Below are 24,028 nucleotides of genomic sequence, written 5' to 3' on the forward strand. Positions count from 1 at the left end.
CACACATAGTGGAAAGGAAAGTGCCTAATCTAATGTGCTAGGTGGGAATGGGAGACCAAATACATCACTAATCCATAAGGGACTAGTTCTATTTTGTTCAAAAATGACAAGTTTGCTTAATTAATATCTAATACAATGGACAAGGTACCGATTTTCCATAGTCACTTCATAATTCTTATATTTTATGGGGAGCAAAAGAAATGCTTTTCAGAACTGGCTGATATTTGAGGCAGTCAAAGCTCTTAAATACAATAGCCATGGCTCCCCAGGAGCAAAGCCCTCACATCAGAAGAGCCCTTTGGCCAGTTTAGTTGTCAGCATCAGGACACCTGTGTGAAACAAACTGGCTCAGTGACATGGTATTTCAGAGCTTGGAAAGCAAAGAAAACCTCCCTTCGCCCACCAAGCACAGCCTTCCTGCAATTCCGAAAGGAAAGGGAGAATCAAGTAAGTGTTGGCAAGGCACTCGTTTTCAAATGATGAAATAGTGGGAAGCCATTGTACAAATAGCGTACGATTACACAGCAGAGTCAAATTTCAAGGCACTTTATGGTAATTAATGTCAACACATAAATAATTGCTACAGAATAACTGGCAAAAATATTGCAAAAATGGAAATGAGGATTTTTCTTCTATCTCAAATTGTAGTATTTGAAAGAAATATAGCATGCTGGCAACTCTACGCAAAGACTTTGAGACAGGAACACTTAAGGAACCCAATTCACTCATTAATCTCAGAACAAACAACTGTGCAATACTCCTGAGTAACCCCAGTTCCTGACAGTGTGGATTTTTGCATAGACCCTAGAGAGAAATTCATTAACTCCACTGTGCCCATGATTCTATCTAGGTCAAATCCCACTTATTATTTGATTTCCAATTTGGGGGAGAGTTAGGACAGAAAAATAACATGGGTGAGGTTGACCAGCCTTCTCACTAAGACAACACCCAAACTGAAAGGAATGGTAAAAATCATCTAACCTCTGGTATCTACCTGTTTCGAGGATGAGAAAATGCTTATAGTGACTTGTAGAAATTGGGCCTCAAGACTATCTATTGGTCGAAGTTTTCAAAATATGGCACTGTTTCTTGTTCCCCAGGGAGTTTGCCTATTGAGGCTAAGACCAGAACTATAGTTTATTAGTAGGAAGAGGAGGTAATTGTCCATCAGAACTATATAAATCTTTATTAGTGGATCACCAAATGTGTGTAATGCAAATGTACAATATCCTACAACTTTCTTTTTCTTACGGTAGGAGAGAAATTCAGCTTTATTTGTGACTTTCAGAAAGGAGCAGCTCTTTGGGAACAAAGTTTTAGTGATTCATTTCTTGTGCAACTCAAAGGTCTTTCAGATAACTTCGGAGGAAGGAGAGTCTCCACACTTGGCACAAATTTTTCTTTTCCTATGTGTGACTGTGGTTGTTTCTCAAGGTGACTAATAAGACATCTCCAGCCAGAGTCATGAAATGTTTTCTGCTTGAGAAAGAACAGGGATGTTTAGTGGTCTCCAAGGCATTTAGAAACCAATACTGAATGGCTGGAAGTTAACTGGTTCTGATAGTGATTTAGAGAATATTTGGTTTCCTAGAAAAGAGGTGCTTATTTCTTTTCCTTTTCTAAGCCATCACATGGAAACATATATTTGTGCCTATTTCTTTTGCACTGCACATTCCTTTTGCTCAAAAATTACCTGATGTATGACTGAATATATATTTTAAAAAATCTGTGAAATTTTGGCCAGGAGTCATATGTCCATGCTTTCTGATTTTTAGATCAAGTTCAAAAATTAAGTTAAGCACTCTTTAGGAATCCTTTATTTATATAACTTTATATAATAGTTGTATTATATATTTTATGTTTACGTTATATATTATAGTTGTATAACTACCCTTATTTAATAATCCTTACTTTTAAATAAGTTAACAAAATTTTTAAAATTTCTAAAGAGACTAAATTTTTCTTTTATTCATTTATTTATTTACTCATTCATTCATTCATTCATTCATTTTAGGTTCACTGCGAAACTGAGTGAAAGGTACAGAGATTTCCAGTATCCTCTCTGTCCCCACATATATGCAGCCTGCTCTACTATCAAAGTCCTGCGCCAGAGTGGCACGTGAGACTCTAATCACAGCTATAAACAAATCTGTAGTGTTTAATCACAAATAAAAACACATTTTAACATAGTTCATTTATTTTTCTTTGGCTTGTGCACGCATCACTCCAATCTCTGCCTCTGTTGTCAAACGGTCAACTTCTCCTGTGTGTCTGAGTCTCTTCTTTTTAAGGACACAAGGCATATTGGGTTAGGACACACCTTAATTCAGCATGAACTCACCTTAACTTGGTAACATATGAAAAGATCCTATTTCTAAATAAGGTTGCATTCACAGGTATTGGAGGTTAGAACCTCAACATATCTTTCTGGGAGACGCAATTCTCTTCATAAAAGTTTGTGGCCTCCAAATATGTCCTTAGAGTTCTGGGTCTCTAAGACCTCTTCAGGCAGAGGGAGGATGGCCATCTGAAGGAGGCAGATACTGGAGTTATGCTGCCACAGCCAAGGGATACCTGGGACTACCAGAAGCTGGAAGAGGCAAAGATGGATCCACCCCTAGAGACTTTGGGGAGAACACAACCCTGACAACACCCTGATTTTGGAGTTCTAGCCTCCAGAACTATGAGAGAATAAATTTCTGTCATTTTAAACTACCTAGTTTATGGTACCTTATTATGGCAGCCTAAGAAACAAATACATCCACGGTAGAAGAATCTGCATAGAGTCTGAGATGAGAAACGGTGACTCACACAAAGTCCTGATGGTGAATGGTAATCTGTGATAAACTGTATTATTTGTTCACAACTCACCCTTCCCCTGTGAATTCCTTAGTTCATGTTGGGTGGCGTATATACTTCCCTATCCCATTGGTACTGAGCTTCTCCATGTAACTGATTTTGGCCAAGGGGGAAAGGAAAAAAAAAAATTATGCTAGTTCATTTATTATTTTCTTTTTCATTGAAATTTAACTTCTGGAATGACTATGCCTATGATTCAATGAGACAGTTTTGCACGTTGCACCAAATCAAGAGAAAAAGAAAAGAGTAAATGGGAGAAGGAGACTATATCTTTACAGGAGAAAAAGAAATGACAGGAATACACCATGAATAAAATAAAATAGTTAAGGGGCGCCTGGGTGGCTCAGTCATTAAGCATCTGCCTTCGGCTTGGGTCATGATCCCAGGGTCCTGGGATCGAGCCCCACATCAGGCTCCCTGCTCTGTGGGAAGCCTGCTTCTCCCTCTACCAGTCCCTCTGCTTGTGTTCCCTCTCTCGCTATGTCTCTCTCTGTCAAATAAATAAATAAAATCTTTAAAAAAAATAAAATAAAATAGTTAATTTCCTTAATAAAGTGTACTGAACTTTGGCTTGACTTGGTCTTGTGTAGTGAAGAGATAAAGGTCATGCTACACATTCTTCTCACACTTTTAAAGTCAGAGAATATAGATGAAATAAAAAGAAAACAGTAGACAGTGATGTGATGAGGGAAAAACTAAGCAAAAACTATAATCCTTTCTTTTCTGCTGGGGAGAGTTCATTTCAGAAGCTGAAGAAGGGACTTGTGGGTTCTGAATTCTTTGGCTGGAATCACCTTCCTAGTTGTCCTGGTATTTGGAAATTTTTGGTTTTTGGACTTCCCATATCTTTCTCATTTAATGCTGTTCAATATGGTTTGGGGAACTATTTTTTCTTGAGTTTCTGCACACAACTCTATTCTGTAGACATGATGTGCAGTGAGAAAAGGGAAAATAAATCTCATTCTCTCTTGGCAGATTTTTGATGCCTTTTAATTCTAACCTTGCTACATCTAGACGATTTATGATTTCTTAGAGCTGTCCCTGTTGGGTTGGAAAAAATATAGCTTACCTCACAAATATATTTTATTGTTGTTACCATCTTATCTATTACAAAACATCCTTTCTCACATGAGCTGCTGAGTCACCTGTTCCTAACCAAGAGAAGAAAGCCATAAAATTAATTTTAAAATGCTGTGCTTGAAGAAGAAAAAAAAGTCAAATGGCATAGGAGAAACCACCAGAGTGTATATAATAGATTGAGAGTCTCTCTCCATAACTACTTCCCTTAAAACAAATGAAATACTACTTTCAGGATATAAAATCGATACACAAAAATCAGTTACATTTATATATGCTATTAATGAGCTATCAGAAAGAGAAATTAAGAAAAACAATCCCATTTACAATTGTGTCAAAAAGAATAAAACACTTAGGAATAAATTTAACCAAGGAGGAAAAAGATCTTTACACTGAAAACTATAAGACATTGATGAAAGAAATTGAAGAAGACATAAATAAAAGGAAAGATATTCCATGCTCATGGTTTGAAAGAATTAATATTGTTAAAATTTCCATACTACCCAAAGTGATCTGCAGAGTCAGTGCAATCTCTATCAAAAATCCAATGGCATTTTTCACAGAAATAGAACAAACCATCTCAAAATTTGTATGGAACCAGAAAGACCCCAAATAGCCAAACCAATATTGAGAAAGAAGAGCAAGCTGGAGGCTTCACACTTCCTGATTTCAAACTATAATGCAAAGCTATAATAGTCAAATAGTATGGTATAGACATAAAAACAGGCACACCGACCAATGGAACAGAATGGAGAGCCTGGAAATAAACCCCTGTATACATGGTCAATTAATTTATGCCAAAGAGCCAAGAATATACCGGGGGGTGAGGGGCAGTCTCTTTAATAAATGGCATTGAGAAGATTGAATTGCCTCTTGAAAAAGAATGAAACTGGATTTCTTATGCTGTACACAAAAATGAACTCAAATGGACTAAAGACTTGAACTTAAGACCTGAAACTGTCAAACTCCTAGAAGAAAACATAGGGGGTAATCTCTTTGACACTGGTTTTGGCAATGACTTTTTAGATTTGACACCAAAAAGCAAAGGCAACAAAAGCAAAAATAAACACATGGGATTACATCAAATTAAAAACTTCTGTACAGCTAAAAGAAGACCATCAACAAAATGAAAAGCAGTTTACAGAATGGGAGGAAATATTTGCCAACCACATATCTGATAAGCAGTTGATATCCAAAATATGTAACACATTCACACAATATAATAGCAAAAAAAGTTGGATTAAAAATGTGCAGAAGAACTGAATAAACATTTTTCCAAACAAGACATATAAATGGTCAGCAAATATGTGGAAAAGGTATTTGACCTTACCAAATTATCAGGGAAATGCAAATCAAAATCACAATGGGGTATCACTTCATACCTGTTAGAATGGCTATCATCAAAAAGACAAGAGAAATGTTGGCAAGGACGTGGACAAAAGAGTGCACTGTTGCTGAAAATGTAAATTGGTGCAGCTACTGTGGAAAAGAGTATGAAGGTTCCTAAAAAAATTAAAAATAGAACTACTATATAATCCAGCAGTCTCACTTCTGGGTATATATCCAAAGGAAATGAAAATGAGATCTTAAAGACATATACACATGCCCATGCTCATTGTAGCATTATTCACAATAGCCAAGATATGGAAACAACTTAAGCATCCATCAATGGATGTATGGATAAAGAAGATGTGGTATATATACAAAATGGAAAATTATTCAGCTATGAGAAAGAAATTGCAACAAATGGATGGACCTTGAGGGCATTATGCTAAGTGAAATAAGTCAGGAACAAAAAGAAGATACTATATGATATCCCTTATATATAGAACCTAAAAAAGACGAACTCATAAAAATAGAGGCTAGAATTGTGGTTACCAGGATCTGGGAGATAGGGAAAAAAGAGGGATGTTGGTCAAAGAGTATACACTTCTAGTTATAAGATGATTAAGTTCTGGGCATCTAATGTACAGCATAGTGATTATAGCTAATAATACTGTATTATATACTTGACAGTTGTTAAGAAAGTAGATTTAAAACATTCTCACCACAAAAAAGAAATGGCAATTATGTGACATGAGAGGGGTATTAACCAATTTTATGGTAGTAATCATTTTGTCATACATAAGTGTATAAATCAACACATTGTAAACCTTAAATTTACACAATGTTATATATCACCTATATGTCATTAAAATCAGAAAAGTAATAATAATACAAAAACAAATGAATTACTCCTTTGGAAATCTTTTTCTCCAACAATTATTAATTAAAAATCAAAAGATATTGCTTAATTGATTTAATTAAAGAAAGCTAAGGCATTCATTTAAATATTGGTTTATCAGGAATCAATGACACACTTTTAAATATAACCAACAGACACTTACACAAGAATATGTTGGAGGACAGTCACTTGATTATTCATTTCCTAGTTGACCACATATTAAGTTCAAGCGCCCATCACATCATTGTTTTACTGAACCAGTTAATCTTTGTTTCCCCACAGCTTCCCACATTGTCTATGGAAAGACTCCCAGAGAATCGGTCCTTTGATTCTGACCCAGGGCAGAGGTAAACCAATTTTCCCAAGGGATGAGAACATTAAAATGTGATACATTTAACAAGACATGCTTGGTTATTATTCATTTGTTCTTAGTAAAAAGAAAGGAAAATGCATTACACTGACTTTTTCCTGCTCCGAAACCTCGGTCCACTGACAGTGTGGGGAATGGCACAGGCCGGAGGGTAAACTGTGGGTGGGGGTATCCACACGTGGGAGATGGAAGGATTCCTGGGTACTGGGCACTTTCCAGGGTTGGCACAGGGATGGCACTCACGACAGCTGCAAAAAAAAAAGATGTTATTATTATTATTTATCTTAGGTAGCCACCAAACAAATAAAAAAGGAAAGGGCTAAATTTTCACATCTTCAAACCCATGAATACTCTTCATAGCATCATGTAGGTTCCTTTACTTGCCTCTCTTTCCACAGTCTCTTTCTTACTCTAAAAAAGACAGCTCCTGAACAAATAATACATTATACGTAAAAAAAAAAAGAAGATAGTAGGAAGGGTAAAATGAAGGGGGGAAACCGGAGGGCAAGACAAACCATGAGAGACTATGGACTCTGAGAAACAAACAGAGGGTTCTAGAGGGGAGGGGGGTGGGGGGATGGGTTAGCCTGGTGATTGGTATTAAAGAGGGCATGTACTGAATGGAGCACTGGGTGTTATATGTAAACAATGAATCATGGAACACTACATCAAAAAAAAAAAAAAAAGACGGCTCCCTCCTCCAGCACCTTACTACAGAGCATTACCCTGAGATTTCAAACTTTCCACAGTTTCAAAGAAAGAAACAATGAAACAAGCCACCGTAAAGCCACGTTAAGGCTCTCTGGTTTTTGTTTTGTTTTGTTTTGTTTTTGCCTTTTTCTTTCTCTTAAGCAATAACTGTGGTGTTAGAAATGTTGGGTTGTTCAGAAACTGAATATATTGTGTAAAGTGAGCTACGGAAATAGGAATTTTCTGCTCATTCTGTGAAAGAATGTAATGCTCTTGAGAGATAGTCTGGAGAGAGAAAAGCAAGGTATAGTCTCAATAATCATACTTAGGAGTTTTATTTAAATGGAAAGAAAATGACTTTGAACAGCAAAACAGTACAGTTTAGTGACACATTAATTTAAATATAACTACATGTTGTTTGGGAATACCAAATATTTTTTAGTGGTATATATCAAGATCAATATCTTACATAATATTTCCACAGATCAATATCTTACATAATATTTCCTAGGTGTATTGAGCATTATTCAATTCCATTATTCAATATCTATTAAATTATGCCACATTATAAAATACTTATTCTAATTGAAGTCGATCATCTTACATCATCTTGTAAAATATTTAGTATTCCCTACCTCTTATTAACAAAAAATACAATTTAAACTAGCTACTAGAATGATTTTCAGCAGTATATTTCTATTACATCAATAAAGTTAGTTCTATTATATGCATTATTTTTATTTAATTACACTCTAATTCCAATTACTGGAGTTTAACATGCATAAGCATGCACATTTACCAAAGGAAAACCTTTCTTTTTATCATATTCTTCTTACCTAAGTAACTTTATGATCATTGACACAGATTATATTGCATTATTTTAAATTAGTTAGAAGTAACATGTAGATTTAAAAATTTTTTTTCTAACTTAAAGTGCAGATTCATTACATTAAACATACAACACTTTAAATCAAAAGGGCTGCTTCTAGTAAAATAGCTTTTGAATTAGCATTCTGGAATTTATTTTTCAGTGTATTTATAATACTCCTTGAAATATATAGTAACATGTTTATTTGAATTGAAAAATTAAAAAAAAACACTATTGTTTTCACAATAAGGACTAACTCTTTCAAGTAGGTTAAATGATGGGTGTTTTCCATGAAATGACTACAAACTAAAAGATTGTAATAGAATAAAAGCATTTTTCAAAAAATTATATTGGTAACAGTATATTGTAAGTGATATTTCAATGCTTCCAATCCTGTCATAATATATCATATTATATAAAGTACTTCTTAGTGGAAAAAATTTGCAAATGTATTTTATAATTACTCTGTAAATCTTGGTAAAGTTTCTAATAGGTGTACCTCTTAAAAATGAGAAAGCAAATAACCTGAATGAGTAACAAATACTTTTGAAAGTCAAGCAGTTTCTAAAATTTTTACTTCCAGCATAATTGGAAGACAACATCTAGTTTGTTGAAATATTATAAAAAATAACTTCAGATGAGAGTTCACAGTCTGATTTTGGCACGTAATTTGGAAGTTCAAATCATTGAGTGACTGCTGTAAAAATCTTATTGTAACACTTACCCACACATATACGCAAATAAAGTTTCTCAGTGTTTAGATAAATAAAACCGTGGAATAGAATTTATGCAAAAAGTAACATTCATCCACAGATGTATGCAATAATTGTATAGAAAAAGCCTTATTCATGTCATTTAAGTGATAGAATTCTAACAAAATCTTACTTTATAAACAATTGTACAGAAATACTAATTGTAGAATTGAGGAGGAAAAGATGGTGGGGGACTAGGGGACCCTATTCCAACTGGTCCCCTGAATTGAGCTGGATATCTACCAGACCACTCTGAACACCCACGAAATCAGCCTGAGATGTAAGAAGATAGATCTGGATTTCTACAAACAGGATATTGCACACGGTTGGTTTCAAGGTATGAAGCAGGGAGCCGTGATTCTGCGGCAGATATCAGAAGATAAATGGAAGGGGGAGGGAGCCGTGGGAATCCTGCACTGCCAGTGAGCGATAGCCTCCCATGCTGGGGATGGGGCACAGACTCACAGACCGGTAGTGGCGGGGAAAGGACTTTAGGGCAGCCCCCCAGACTGAAACCTGGAGCGGTGGGGCTGTGCGTGTGAACTGGGGGTGGCTGGTGGTGTTAGAAGCACAAAGGGCAGAGACGTGCCCCCATGCCCTGACCTGGAGGTGAGGACTGGGAGCCCTGCTGAAGAGTGCACAACCTAGGATGCTGCAGTTTATAGCAGCACAGACAGAAACAGAGATAGTGTGGCCTGGAGAGCTCATTGAAGAACAGACTGTGATTTCTCTGCTCTGAGGCAGAGGGTTGGAAATGATCTCTTCTACTCTGACTCCCGAAGAGACACGGAAAGCCACCAGGGAAAGCCGCCAGAGAACAAAAGCCCCCCAAGACCGGTTTTCACTGAGCCCATTCCCCCCACAGGGGGCAGGGCAACTCCCCCCAAACAGGGTTGCCTAAGTAACAGCGCAGCAGGCCCCTCCCCCAGAAGAGAGGCCCACAACCCTAAGGTCCCTATAAAACAGGTGCATCTTGCTTGGGTTGTGGTCAATAATTTGGACCCTGTACATTCCCTCAACAGAATGACTAGGAGGAAGAACCTGCAAAATAGGAAAGACTCAGAGACTGTGACTTCTGCCACAGATTTACAAATGGATACAGATATAACCAAGATGTCGGAAATGGATTTCAGGGTAACAGTTATGAAGACGACAGCTAGAATGGAGAAATCGATTAATGGCAACATAGAGTCTCTAAGGGCAGAAATGAAAGCTGAACTGGCAGAACTTAAAAATGCTATCAATGAGATCCAATCTAATCTAGATAATCTAACAGCTAGGGTAAGCGAGGCAGAAGAATGAATTAGTGATCTAGAAAACCAATTGACAGAAAAGAAGGAAAAAGAGGAGGCCCCAGAGAAACAACTCAAAATCCATGAAAACAGAATCAGAGAAATAAGTGACACCTTGAAACGTTCCAATGTCAGAATTATTGGGATCCCTGAGGGTGTGGAGAGAGAGAGAGAGGACTAGAAGATATATTTGAGCAAACTATAGCTGAGAACTTCCCTAATCTGGGGAATGAAACAAACATTCCTGTCGTAGAGGCAGAGAGGAACCCTCCCAAGATCAAGGAAAACAGGCCAACGTCCCGGTATGTAATAGTAAAACTCACAAATCTTAGAATGAAGGAAACCATCTTAAGGGCAGTTAGGGGGAAGAGATTCTTTACGTACAGAGGGAGGAACATCAGAATAATGTCAGACCTATCCACAGAGACCTGGTAAGCCAGAAAGGGCTGGCAAGACATATTCAGGGTAATAAATAAGAAGAACATGCAGCCAAGAATACCTTATCTGGCAAGGCTGTCATTTAGAATGGATGGAGAGATGCAGAGCTTCCAAGACCAGCAGAAACTGAAAGAATATGTGACCACTAAGCCGGCCCTGCAAGAAATATTAAGGGGGGTCCTATAAAAGGAGAAAGACCCCAAGAGTGATATAGAACAGAAATTTACAGAGACAATCTATAGAAACAAGGACTTCACAGTCAACATGATGACAATAAATTCATATCTTTCAATAATCACTCTCAACATGACCAGCCTAAATGCTCCCATAAAATGGCACAGGATTGCAGATTGGATAAAAAGACAGGACCCATCCATATGCTGTCTACAAGAGACTCATTTTGAACCTAAAGATACATCCAGACTGAAAGTTAAGGGATGGAGATCCATCTTCCATGCCAACGGACCTCAAAAGAAAGCTGGCGTAGAAATTCTTATATCAGACAAATTAGATTCTAAGCTAAAGATTGTAGTTAGAGACATAGAAGGACACTATATGATTCTTAAAGGGTCTATCCAACAAGAAGATCTAACAATTGTAAATATCTATGCCCCCAACATGGGAGCAGCCAACTACATAAGCCAACTGTTAATCAAAATAAAGAGTCATATTGATAATAATACGAAACTAGAAGCTGGTTCTTTGAAAGAATTGATAAGATTGATAAACCACTGGCCAGACTTACCCAAAGGAAAAGAGAAAGGACCCAAATTAATAAAATTATGAATGAAAGGGGAGAGATCACGACTAACACCAAGGAAATAGAAACAATTATTAGAAATTATTAACAACAACCATATGCCAATAAATTAAGCAACCTGGAAGAAATGGATGCCTTCCTGGAAAACTATAAACTCCCAAGACTGAAACAGGAAGAAATTGACAACCTGAATAGGCCAATAACCAGTAATGAGATTGAAGCAGTGATCAAAAACCTCCCAAAAAACAAGAGCCCAGGGCCTGATGGATTCCCTGGGGAATTCTACCAAACATTCAAAGAAAAAATAATACCTATTCTCCTGAAGCTGTTTCAAAAAATAGGAACAGAAGGAAACCTTCCAGACTCATTCTATGAGGCCAGCATTACCTTAAACCCCAAACCAGGCAAAGACCCCATCAAAAAGGAGAATTTCAGACCAATATCCATGATGAATATGGATTCCAAAATTCTCAACAAAATCTTAGCTAATAGGATCCAACAATACATTAAAAGGATCATCCACCACGACCAAGTGGGATTTATCCCCGGGATGCAAGGGTGGTTCAACATTCGCAAATCAATCAATGTGATAGAACACATTAATAAGAGGAGAGAGAAGAACCATATGGTCCTCTCAATTGATGCAGAAAAAGCATTTGACAAAATACAGCATCTTTTCCTGATTAAAACTCTTCAGAGTATAGGGATAGAGGGAACATTCCTCAAGTTCATAAAATCCATCTATGAAAAACCCACAGCGAATATCATCCTCAATGGGGAAAAGATGAGAGCCTTTCCCTTAAGATCAGGAACACGTCAAGGATGCCCACTCTCACCACTATTGTTCAACATAGTACTAGAAGTCCTAGCAACAGCAATCAAACAAAAAAAAGAAATAAAAGGTATTCAGATTGGCAAAAAAGAAGCCAAACTCTCTTTGCAGATGACATGATACTTTATGTGGAGAATCCAAAAGACTCCACCCCCAAATTACTAGAACTCATCCAGCAATTCAGTAATGTGGCAGGATACAAAATCGATGCACAGAAATCAGTTGCTTTCTTATACACTAACAATGCAACTGTAGAAAGAGAAATTAGAGAAACGATTCCATTTACAATAGCACCAAAAACCAGAACATACCTTGGAATAAACCTAACCAAAGAGGTAAAGGATCTATACTATAGGAACTACAGAACGCTCATGAAAGAAATTGAAGAAGACACAAAAAGATGGAAAAACATTCCATGCTCATGGATCGGAAGAATAAACATTGTTAAAATGTCTGTGCTGTCCAGAGCAAACTATACCTTCAACCCCATCCCGATCAAAATTCCAATGACATTTTTCAAAGTGCTGGAACAAACAATCCTAAAATTTGTATGGAATCAGAAAAGACCCCAAATTGCCAAGGAAATGTTGAAAAAGAATAACAAAGCTGGGGGCATCACGTTACCCGATTTCAAGCTATATTACAAAGCAGTGATCATCAAGACAGCATGGTACTGGCACAAAAACATACATATAGACCAATGGAACAGAATAGAGAGCCCAGATAGGGACACTCAACTCTATGGTCAAATAATCTTCGACAAAGCAGGAAAAAATATGCAATGGAAAAAAGACAGTCTCTTCAATAAATGGTGCTGGGAAAATTGGACAGCTACATACAGAAGAATGAAACTCGACCATTCTCTAACACCATACACGAAGATAAACTCAAAATGGATGAAAGACCTCAATGTGAGACAGGAATCCATCAAAATCCTAGAGGAGAACATAGGCAGTAACCTCTTTGACATCGGCCACAGCAACTTCTTTCAAGATTCATCTCCAAATGCAAGTGAAATAAAAACAAAAATGAACTTTTGGAACTTCACCAAGATAAAAAGCTTCTGCAGAGCAAAGGAAACAGTCAACAAAACAAAGAGGCAACCCACAGAATGGGAGAAGATATTTGCAAATGACACTACAGACAAAGGGCTATATATCCAAGATCTATAAAGAATTTCTCAGACTCAACACCCAAAAAACAAATAATCAAGTCAAAAAATGGGCAGAAGACATGAACAGACACTTCTCAAAAGAAGACATACAAATGGCTAAGAGACACATGAAAAATGTTCATCATCATTAGACATCAGGGAAATTCAAATCGAAACCACATTGAGATACCACCTTACACCAGTTAGAATGGCAAAAATTGACAAGGCAAGAAACAACAAATGTTGGAGAGGTTGTGGAGAAAGGGGAACCCCTCTTACACTGTTGGTGGGAATGCAAGTTGGTACAGTCACTTTGGAAAACAGTGTGGAGGTTCCTCAAAAAATTAAAAATAGAGCTACCTTATGACCCAGCAAATGCACTGCTGGGTATTTACCCCAAAGACACAGATGTAGTGAAAATAAGGGCCATATGCACTCCAATGTTCATAGCAGCAATGTCCGCAATAGCCAAACTGTGGAAAGAGCCGAGATGCCCTTCAACAGATGAATGGATAAAGAAGATGTGGTCCATATATACAATGGAATATCACTCAGCCATCAGAAAGGATGAATACCCAACTTTTACATCAACATGGATGGGACTGGAGGAAATTATGCTAAGTGAAATAAGTCAAGCAGAGAAAGTCAATTATCATATGGTTTCACTTATTTGTGGAACATAAGGAATAGTCATGGAGGACATTAGGAGAAGGAAGGGAAAAATGAAGGGGGGGCAATCAGAAGGAGAGAGGAACTATGAGAGACTATGGACTCTGAGAAACAAACTGAGGGTTTCAGAGGGGCGGGGGATGGGGGGATGGGTTAGCCCAGTGATGGGTATTAAGGAGGGCACATACTGCATGGAGCACTGGGTGTTATATGAAAACAATGAATCATGGAACACTATATCAAAAACTAATGATGTACTGTATGGTGATTAACATAACATAATAAAATAAAATTAAATTAAAAAAAAATACTAATTGTAATGTTAACTCAACTCCGAAGAAAAAAACCCAGCAGTTAAACCTAAACTTATGCTCACATAAGTTTATAATAATACACAAATAATTTCAGTTTATAAAAATATTATATTGCAAAGAAATAAGATAGATGATCAATAAAAGACATAAAGACAGATGACGTTTGTATATTATTCTGTTGGGAGAGTGAATTGTAGGTACTAGCTCAAGGAGAAACATGTGTAAATTCTTCTCGGTTAAAAAGAAGCTTCCTCATGTATTTTGTAAATGGATGATGGTGGATATCAAATTGCTATGGTATTTCTATGCATTTGGATTTATTTAAAAGAGTGGTATACCAAAGAAATTACATCCTTCACAGACATTTATAACAAACTGTTTTAGATGTTAAATTAAAAAATGTTTGAGTGCTACAAAGTTTTCTAAATTATTTTTGGGAAGAATTGAACGAAAATTTGAGAATAAGTGACATATAACACAATATCCTATAAAGATATTTACAAAGAGTAAATTGTGGATAAACAAACACATGAACAGACTCCAGAAAAAGGAAAAGGAAAAAAGATGACAGGGAAAATTGTAAAAAGAATCAGAGATTCAAGCCAGATATCAGCTAAAATGATTCTAAATTCCTTAAAGAAAGAGGTTATAATTTGTAGTCTTTGTATCTCTCATAGTACAGTGATAGAGATACTTTATATTTTTCAAGTGAGTTAATAAGTAGGATTTTCTAGAAGAAATATTTAGAAATCTGTCATTTTAATCCATTGGAGACTATTTAAGTGGTTTGATGTATTATTTAGTTTCCTGGGGTGTACAGTTACTATAGTAATAATAGTAATAATAATGGACTTGAACACATTTGTAAATAAGAGCCATATGATAACATAATGTCTATATTCAGGAAACTTAAACTCTCAGTCTCCCAGGCAGTCAATTTAATGATTTCACCCATCTTACTGATCAAATGGGATCACTGCATAGTCATTAATGTTGATTGCCAGATTGTAAAGCCGTCTCTGTGTTGACAATTTTCACCCATAAATAAATGTGACAACCATAGTTTCCCTAGATAGAGAAGGCACCCAACTCCACAAATTGCGCACATTTCCTTATCAATAGTATTATGTGAACTTAACCAATATTTTATAATACGTTTAGAAAAAGAATTTCATAAATATATCCTGGAATGGAGAAACATAAAATAATTTGGCAAGTCACAGAATATAAAATCAGAGAACTAAGATTACCCAAGAGACTAAATTTATATTCCAGTTCCAAGTCTTTCATTACTGAAGAAAGGAATTTTCCTTTCTAAGTTTTGCATTTTCACTACTGACCTGGGTACAAATGGCTCGCAAATAATAAAAGTTCTTTAAAAAAATAAAAAAATCCATTGTATGTTTCTGCATCTCAACAATTCCCATTGTTCTATTCCCTGGCATGAAATAGAATAGTTTGTATTCCAAAGCTTTGGTTTTGAAGTATTTTGATTCATGATTCATTTCTAAAAGGGCACAGAAGTCTACACCTACTTTGAAGACAGTTGTTGCAGAAATAATCATTCTAAAGTAAGTTGGATACAATACTATGTACTGAAATGCTATTTGGTATTTTTCTCCCACATGTCAGGGTTGAGAGCCAGAAACACACACACACACACACACATACACACTCTCTCTCTCTCTCCCTCTCCCTCACACTACTGTTCAAAGCATTCACTGCACTGCTATGTTTATGTAAAACAACTCAGAAACTGATACCATCAAGAATTTTCAATAAATCTCTGCTGTGTGGCCAAATATGACAAGAAATCTGCTCTGACACAGCTTGCTGACAATTGAATTTATATCTCACACTGATGCACAAAGATTTTTCAAGTAGAAATTCCCTCACCAAATTACTTAGCTCTTCGAACAGAACATATTGATATTCGAAAGCTTTTACAACATTCTTAAAAATGTTGGCACTAAATGCAACCTATAGGAAATCTAAAGTAGAGATTTTTTTTTTAAGCTACAATTTTAAGAAATAAAACCCTCTGGGGGCACCTGGGTGGCTCAGTCGTTAAGCGTCTGCCTTCGGCTCAGGTCATGATCTCAGGGTCCTGGGATGGAGCCCCACATCGGGCTCCCTGCTCAGCGGGAAGCCTGTTTCTCCCTCTCCCACTCCCCCTGCTTGTGTTCCCTCTCTCGCTGTGTCTTTCTCTGTCAAATAAATAAAAAATCTTAAAAAAAAAAAAAAAAGAAAGAAAGAAAGAAAACCCTCTGTAGGTATTTCTCAACATGGTACTTGACAGAGTCGAGAGATGTGTTGAAGAGGAGGGGTAGAAAAATAAGAACAAAGATAAAATTTTGAAGTGAAAAGAATTTAAGTGAAATGATTTCTCATTCTGCCTCTCCTTACCACGTCTTTTCTGCAATGACCTACATATCATCTGGACTCTTTGGAAATTTAGTGTCTATTGCCCTTGTTAAATATTTTCGTCTCCTTCACAGTTTCAGGTGTTCTTTGACAAGTACTTGTCATGGAATATCCACGAACTCCACCAATATCCTCATACTCCCCTCAGGAAACGTATGAATATTCACAAATATGTGTTCTGTCATTATTCTCTTCAGTGTGGTAAAGAGCCCAAGCACTGAGGTCAAACTGCCTGGGTTCATGATCTAGTTCTGGCTCTTGGTAGTGAGTACATGTTACAGCCAGTATCTGAGATGCCTCCAATAGAGTCCCAATGCATGGTATTCACATCCTGGTGGCTTCCCTGACACATTTCGCCAGGATTGGTCTGATTACCAATGGAATGCTGCACAAATGCAGAAGAAATTCCACTTCCAAAACCAGGTTAACAAAGAAGATGTACAAATGGCCAACAGACACATGAAAAAATGCTCAATATCACTTGGCATCAGGAAATAAAATCAAAACCACAAGGACATACCACAATGAGATATCACCTCACATCAGTCAGAATGGCTAAAATTAACAACTCAAGAAACAACAGATGTCGGTGAGGATGCGGAGAAAGGGGAACCCTCTTACACTTTGGTGGGAATGCAAACTGGTGCAGCCACTCTGGAAAACACTATGGAGGTTCCTCAAAAAGTTAAAAATAGAACTATCTTACGAGCCAGCAATTGCACTACTAAGTATTTATCCAAAGGATACAAACATAGTGATCCGAAGGGGCACCTGCACCCCAATGTTCATACCAGTAATGTCCACAATAGCCAAAATATGGAAAGAGCCCAGATGGCCATCGACACATGAATGGATAGAGAAGATGTGGTGTATATATACAATGGAATATTACTTGGCCATCAAAAAGAATAAAATCTTGTCATTTGCAATGACATGGATAGAACTGGAGGATATTATGCTAAGTGAAATAAGTCAGTCAGAGAAAGACAAATACCATAGGATTTTACTCCTATGTGGAATTTAAGAAACAAAACAGATGAACATAGGGGAAGGGAAGGAAAAATAAGATGAAAGCAGAGAGGGAGGCAAACCATAAGAGACTCTTAATTATAGGAAACAAACTGAGGGTGGCAGGGGGGGAGGTAGGTGGGGTGATGGGGTAACTGGGTGATGGGCATTAAGGAGGGCACTTGAAGTAATGAGCACTGGGTAGGTGGGGTGATGGGGTAACTGGGTGATGGGCATTAAGGAGGGCACTTGAAGTAATGAGCTCATTGTGTTATATGCAACTGATGAATCACTAAATTCTACCTCTGAAACTAATAATACAGTCTATGTTAATTAAATTGAATTTAAATTAAAAAGTTAAAAAAACAAAAAAAACCTTTGTTCCCTGAACAATGCTATTTTTATATGAAAGCATTCATTAAAATTGGTCTTCTGATGTGAAATAAAAGACATAAAAAGAAAAAGGTTGTCCTCTCTCACTCTTTTATTTTTATTTTTTAAAATATTTTATTTATTTACTTGTCGGAGAGAGAGAGCACAAGCAGGGGGAGGAGAAGAGGGAGAAGCAGGCTCCCCGCTGAGCAGGGAGCCCGATGTGGGGCTTGATCCCAGGACCCTGGGCTCATGACCTGAGGCAAAGGCAGATATTTAACTGACTGAGCCACCCAGGCGTCCCTCTGTCCCACTGTTTTAGATCACTCATCCTGGGAGGAGCCAGGAGTCATGTCTGGAGAACATGCTGGCAAACCTGTGGACATAACGGAAGCTGTTGAGAAAATGAGTGATTATTTTACGTTGCTACGTTTTGGAGGTAATGTGTTATGCAGTAATAGATAACTATGCATTAACCCGAGCAAGTTATTTAAGGTCATTGTTTCTTAGTTTTCTCATTGTAAAGTGGAGATGGTAATAGTACCAATGTTATGGTATGGCTGTGAGGATTGAAGAGATTATCCATAGAGAAGTATAATAGAGTGGAGGGTCAGGAGTCAGCCCTTCAAAAATGCTGGTTATTGTTATCAATCTGCAGGGATCCAACAGATCCTAAGATTGAGCCAAATGTCATGTAACAGGGAAATACTGTTTAAAATACCCCTTTTACAGGTATATCATCTTAATCATGGTGATGGTTTCATGTGTATATGCATATGTCCAAACTTATCAAATTGTATACATTAAATATGTACAGTTTTGTATACACCAATTATACCTCAAAAAATCTGTTAAAAATAAACCAAATTTTAGGGGCACCTGGGTGGTGCTGTCGGTTAAGCTCTTGGTTTCGATTCACGTAATGATCTCAGGGCTGCAAGATTGAGCCCCGTGTCAGCCTCAGCGTGGAGTCTGCTTGGGATTCTCTCTCCCTCTTCATCTGTTCCCCCCCCCCAAATAAATAAATCCTTTAAAAAAACCCAAAATTTAAAATATGACCACTTAAAAGATAAACCGAATATTTTACCAAGATGCTGAAAATTATTCTCATTGTCAAAAATGTATACTTCTATAAAAAAACAAAAACATCCTGTCTTACATTCAGGAAAAGAGTTCAATACATTAAGATAGAGGTAACTAAATGGTAGGTTTTTTTTTTTTTTTCAAGATTTTGTTTATTTATTTGAGAGAGAGAGAGAGCATGAACAGGGGAGGGGCAGAAGGAGAGGGAGAAGCAGAATCCCCACCACTGAGCAAGGAGCCTGACTCAGGGCTCGATCCCAGGACCCTGGGATCATGACCTGAGCCAAAGGCAGACACTTAACCGACTGAGCCACCCAGGCACCCCTAAATGGTAGGTTTTAACTCAAATTTGAACCTGAGGGAAATATGACACTAAGATTTTTGAGATTAGATAGGAAAATTCTTCCCCTGGCAGAGGAAAATAACTGGAATTATGATTATAAAACAAAATCTAGGTTCAGATTTTTGTTCTGTCCTTTATGAGCTAAGGGAAGGCCTCATTTATTTAGACCTAGCCAGCCTGAAGATGAGGTTTGATGTGGAGGTGACCGGACCACTGCCCACCACAGGGTAACTATGAAGATGTACTGAGATCAGATGGAGGACACTGTCAGCAGGAGACTTGAAAACTCTTACAGCCTCCTACAGCCTTGTTCACTTGTCTGACCCTTCTCAACTGAGATTTTCTCAAACGAGACATGGCTATGAAGTCTGGATAGTCAACATCTGAGTGTACATTTTGACACCATGAGCATCAGACAGAAGATGAGACCACAGGAAAGGGAACCTCTGATCTGGGTCCAAATGAATCATTTGAGATGAGCTTGAGTCACCACACCTCCCTTTTCTGCAGATCAGTGACTTTCTCAAGACACAGTGAGAATATCTGCCTTAGTCTTTTACAAGTTACCCTGGACTGCCCAAAAGACTTACTCAGATGAGAAAAGTCTTGGAATAAAAGATGGTGTGTTTTGTTGTAGAAATCTCTAAGACATTAGGAATTAAAAAAGAATTAGGTAACACAAATCTTAAAAAACAAGGGATTCTTATTTTTCATATTGCTCTAGGAAACTTTTCCAAAAGCTATGCTTGTGTTCCTTTTGTACTCCATCATCCAAAATTCTTTACCTTCACCAATTCTTCATCAGAAGCATTCTTGATTATTTCTATATCTCTGATAAACCATTTTTTTGCCTTGCAAAATCCTCCCTAAAAACACAGTTGCATACTCCCCAGAGGTACCTTTTTGAGCTTAAAAGCCATATCTTGACCTTGTCTGCACAATCCTACTGATCTGCTGATTTTGATAATCCAGTGAAATTACCAATCAATTAATTTTATTTAACAAGTCATTTGCTTATGGAACTACCAAGAAACAACCTCTGGGTTTTCAACTCTCATTCATCAACAACTGTGCCATTTACACAGCACTGTGGGAGATACAGAGGTACATAAAAAATACTACCTCCTGCAGAAGCTCACAGTAAGAGGAAGAATGAAGTACACCATTCAAGACTCAAACAACAAAAACTGATCTTAATAATGTAATGATCAAATTATTATTTGGAGTCACAAACATATTAGACAATGACATCATTTCTAATGCAAATTTAAGTTGAGCTTTTAACTTTCTCTTTCTTGCCACTGCTCCCATAGTTCCGAATAGTTGAAAATTTGTATGTGTTGGTGTTTACGATGGTACTAGAAGAGTTGTTAGCACGCATTACTCCTAAGAAAAGCACTCTTGGTCAGATGTGGGCATTCACAGGGGCTGCAGGGTGCTGGAATGAATGCCCAGTTCTAAAACCTGTTAAGCAGGGACCAGTCTTAGGATACTGGCTTCTTACACCATGAGTGCAAGTTTCACACAATGATTGTGACTTAGAATCAAATGTTTCAGAGGTTAGAATTATCCTCATATCTGGGTACAAGATGGCCTTCTGGTAGCACAGTGCCTCGAGCCAACAGAACTCTAGTTTTTAAAATCTGCTTTCTTTCATGCAGCTTTATTTCACTTCTCAATAGCTTCTCCAATCCATTGTTTGAGTTCTGCAATCAAGTGACTAAAGCAGATGGTGGGAATGGGGGAAAAAAAGAGTTGGCTTTCACAGTAAATGTTCTAGAAAGCCCCAAACCAGTAGTCATAAGCAGTTCCTAAGCTATCACAAAAGCAAAACTATATGCCTTCCTTTGCCTCAGTCTTTTTACTACATGCTTCAGGCCACTTTTTTTGAGACTTCTTTTTTCCTTTAAAAGCTGATACTATATTTTTTCCCCTCAAAGATGTACAGGGAAACAGAAAAAAAAAATGAAATTCAGGAGAATTCTGCCTAAAAAACTCTCATATATTAAATTATCAGATCTTTTTTTAACTCATGTGATCTTAAAAGTCATCTGCTTCAATCTAAATCCTTCCTAGTTCTGATTCCCCTCCTCTCCTCCAGCATTTTCCAGAAGAAAACCCCGGTTGAAAATGGAAAGGGGATCCAAGGTCAAACAAATACTTATGTTCCATCAAGTAATAAATTACTAGAAATGAACGTAAGTAAATCTACCTCTTTCCAGGAATGGCTCTCACCCAAAGAAGTTGCTCACCCAAGATTACACCCCACTTCTTGCGGGGGGCAGCCTGCCTCAAAATCGAGACAAGATTGGAGACAAAGTCCAGAACTCTCCTTTGGGACAACTCGGAAGGACAATCCATCACCAGAACAACCTGTGGGGTCAGCTGAAGCCCCCATTAAACCACACCACCAGTTCCATTTCTCCCTCCTCCCAATCCTGCATCACTTACCCTCACAGGTGTTATTCCAGAAAGCACTTGCTAATAAATTGCCTGTATTTGAAATTCTGTCTCAGAGTCTGATTCCTGGAAACCCATCATCTGACCCTTATATATACCCTTTACAAATTCAGGAAAGTTATACTTGATGCTCCTGATTTCTTATAAGTAATTTCATTTGTAGTATAATTCTTTGGCCATTGTAAAAATCGTCAGCCTTTGCCACCATTTTACAACAAAGCACACTGAATCAGAAAATCAAAATACCTGGGTTCTCTTGCCTGTGTTCTGAGCTGGTATGTTTCTCACAAGCATTAGCTTGCTTAGCTGTGAAATGTGTTCAGGGGTAAGGAGGCACATACGTCACATCATGTTTTCAACCAATAAGTTGACAAATCTTAGACAAATAAACAGATTTTTGCACTCCAATGAAATTAAATACATTTCCCCATGGATTTGAAAAAATGAAAATGCACTTCAGATAGTCTATATTTGATCTGCTAAGTTACATTTTATAGAGCATGATGAGAAATGTCAAGGAAGAGAGGAAAAATCGTCTTACAAAACTAATGATTCTTAAGTGGAACAGCAAACATCTTCATACAGGTGACTAGAAATCAGCATGGCGCTGTGATGTGGTTTATAGAAGACTCGCTAGATAAGACTTGATAAATCTAAGTAACTGCAAGTGGGGCCATCAGAAAATGTATCTACTATTCTGCATGAAATCATTGCTCTGTCAAGATAGAGATCTACAATTTGTTCAGCAGAGCTATCTGAGGCCTATCAATCATGTCAGTTGCAAAGAGCTTATTTTATTTATCAGAAAGCTAAAGAATTTATTTTAAAATCAACTTTGATTATATGTTGAAGTCATTTCTTTTCGTTAGATAGAGTTTTACCAACACAGAGTTTGGAGATGACAAAGAATATAATGTGATGAAGTTATTTCAAAAGATATATTTTCTATCAACTCTTCCTTTCTTATTGAAGTTTTATTTAAGTATAATATATGTATTGAAAACATGGAATATCCAAAGTAATGCTTAGGGATTTTCCAAAGTGAAATGCCTTGTAACCATATCCAGGGCATGAAATAGAACATTATCCAAAGTTTCCCCATATTCTCTTCTGGTCACTAATCACCTCCCATCAAGAGTAACTCCTCTTCAGAATTCTAACCCCATAGATTATTTTGCCTGTTTTTAAATTTTACATAAGTTGAATCACACAGATGTTAGGTTTCTGTCTTACAACCTTTTATCTGCAAGATTCTCCTTATCGTTTTTGACATTTTAGTTCGTTAATTTTCACTGCTGCATGGCATTCCACTGTGTGAATACGTTACAATGTAATAAAGATATGATATGATGAGAAGGACTGCCACACATATTCTTGTATGTGTCTTTTGGTGAACATATTATGTATTTCTGCTGGGTATATACCCAAGAGCAAAATAGGTATAAGAATGGGATTGCTGGGTCACAAAATCCTTACACATTTTGTAAAACTATTTAACTGTTTAAAATAATGTACCCATAATATAAGACAATTTTAAAATAACGACAAAATTAATTGCTGGTCATTTTAGGGCCCCCATTCATGTAGAGTAAGACTCTAGGAATAAGGAAAGGTTTGTTGTTTTAGGCAACAAAATAGAGCAACTCTGAGCTCCGGGTGACAACGTAAGGCAGCACAATGTGGTGGCCAGATTAAGCATAGGTTTGGGGTTCATACTCTCAGAACCTTAGTTTGCATGTTTGTAAATTGGAGATGCTATTGTCAAAAAAATATCTTTTAAAAAAAGGATACATATAATACAAGGCATTCAAGGCATCTTCATCCTTGAAAAAGCAGGATACCATAGAAGTTCAGAGGTTGCCCAGGTTATCTCCTGGAGTGAGTCAGTAAGCTGTTTGAATCTTTGTTTGCTGTCTGCAAAATCAGGATAATCTCACCACATGAAAATATTATGAGGATTTAATGAACTAGTAATTAGCAAGGTACTTAGCAAGTGAATAATATTCAGAAATTCTCAATATTTGTTAGATTTCATTTCAT

General features: G+C 37.1%; 1 protein-coding gene across 3 annotated transcripts in view; it reads right to left on the reverse strand.

Annotated features, from left to right (window-relative positions):
* DCC (DCC netrin 1 receptor) overlaps positions 1 to 24,028 on the reverse strand; it is a 1,149,203-nt gene that overhangs the window by 34,814 nt on the left and 1,090,361 nt on the right. For all 3 annotated transcript variants that reach the window (XM_032422885.1, XM_032422886.1, XM_032422884.1), the window contains exon 26: positions 6,623 to 6,778. In XM_032422885.1, the coding sequence (XP_032278776.1) occupies positions 6,623 to 6,778 (156 nt within the window). The remainder of the gene's footprint in view (positions 1 to 6,622; positions 6,779 to 24,028) is intronic.

The sequence above is a fragment of the Phoca vitulina genome, unplaced genomic scaffold (genome assembly GCF_004348235.1).
Source record: "Phoca vitulina isolate PV1807 unplaced genomic scaffold, GSC_HSeal_1.0 scaffold27, whole genome shotgun sequence".
In the NCBI taxonomy this organism is placed as follows: Eukaryota; Metazoa; Chordata; class Mammalia; order Carnivora; family Phocidae; genus Phoca; species Phoca vitulina.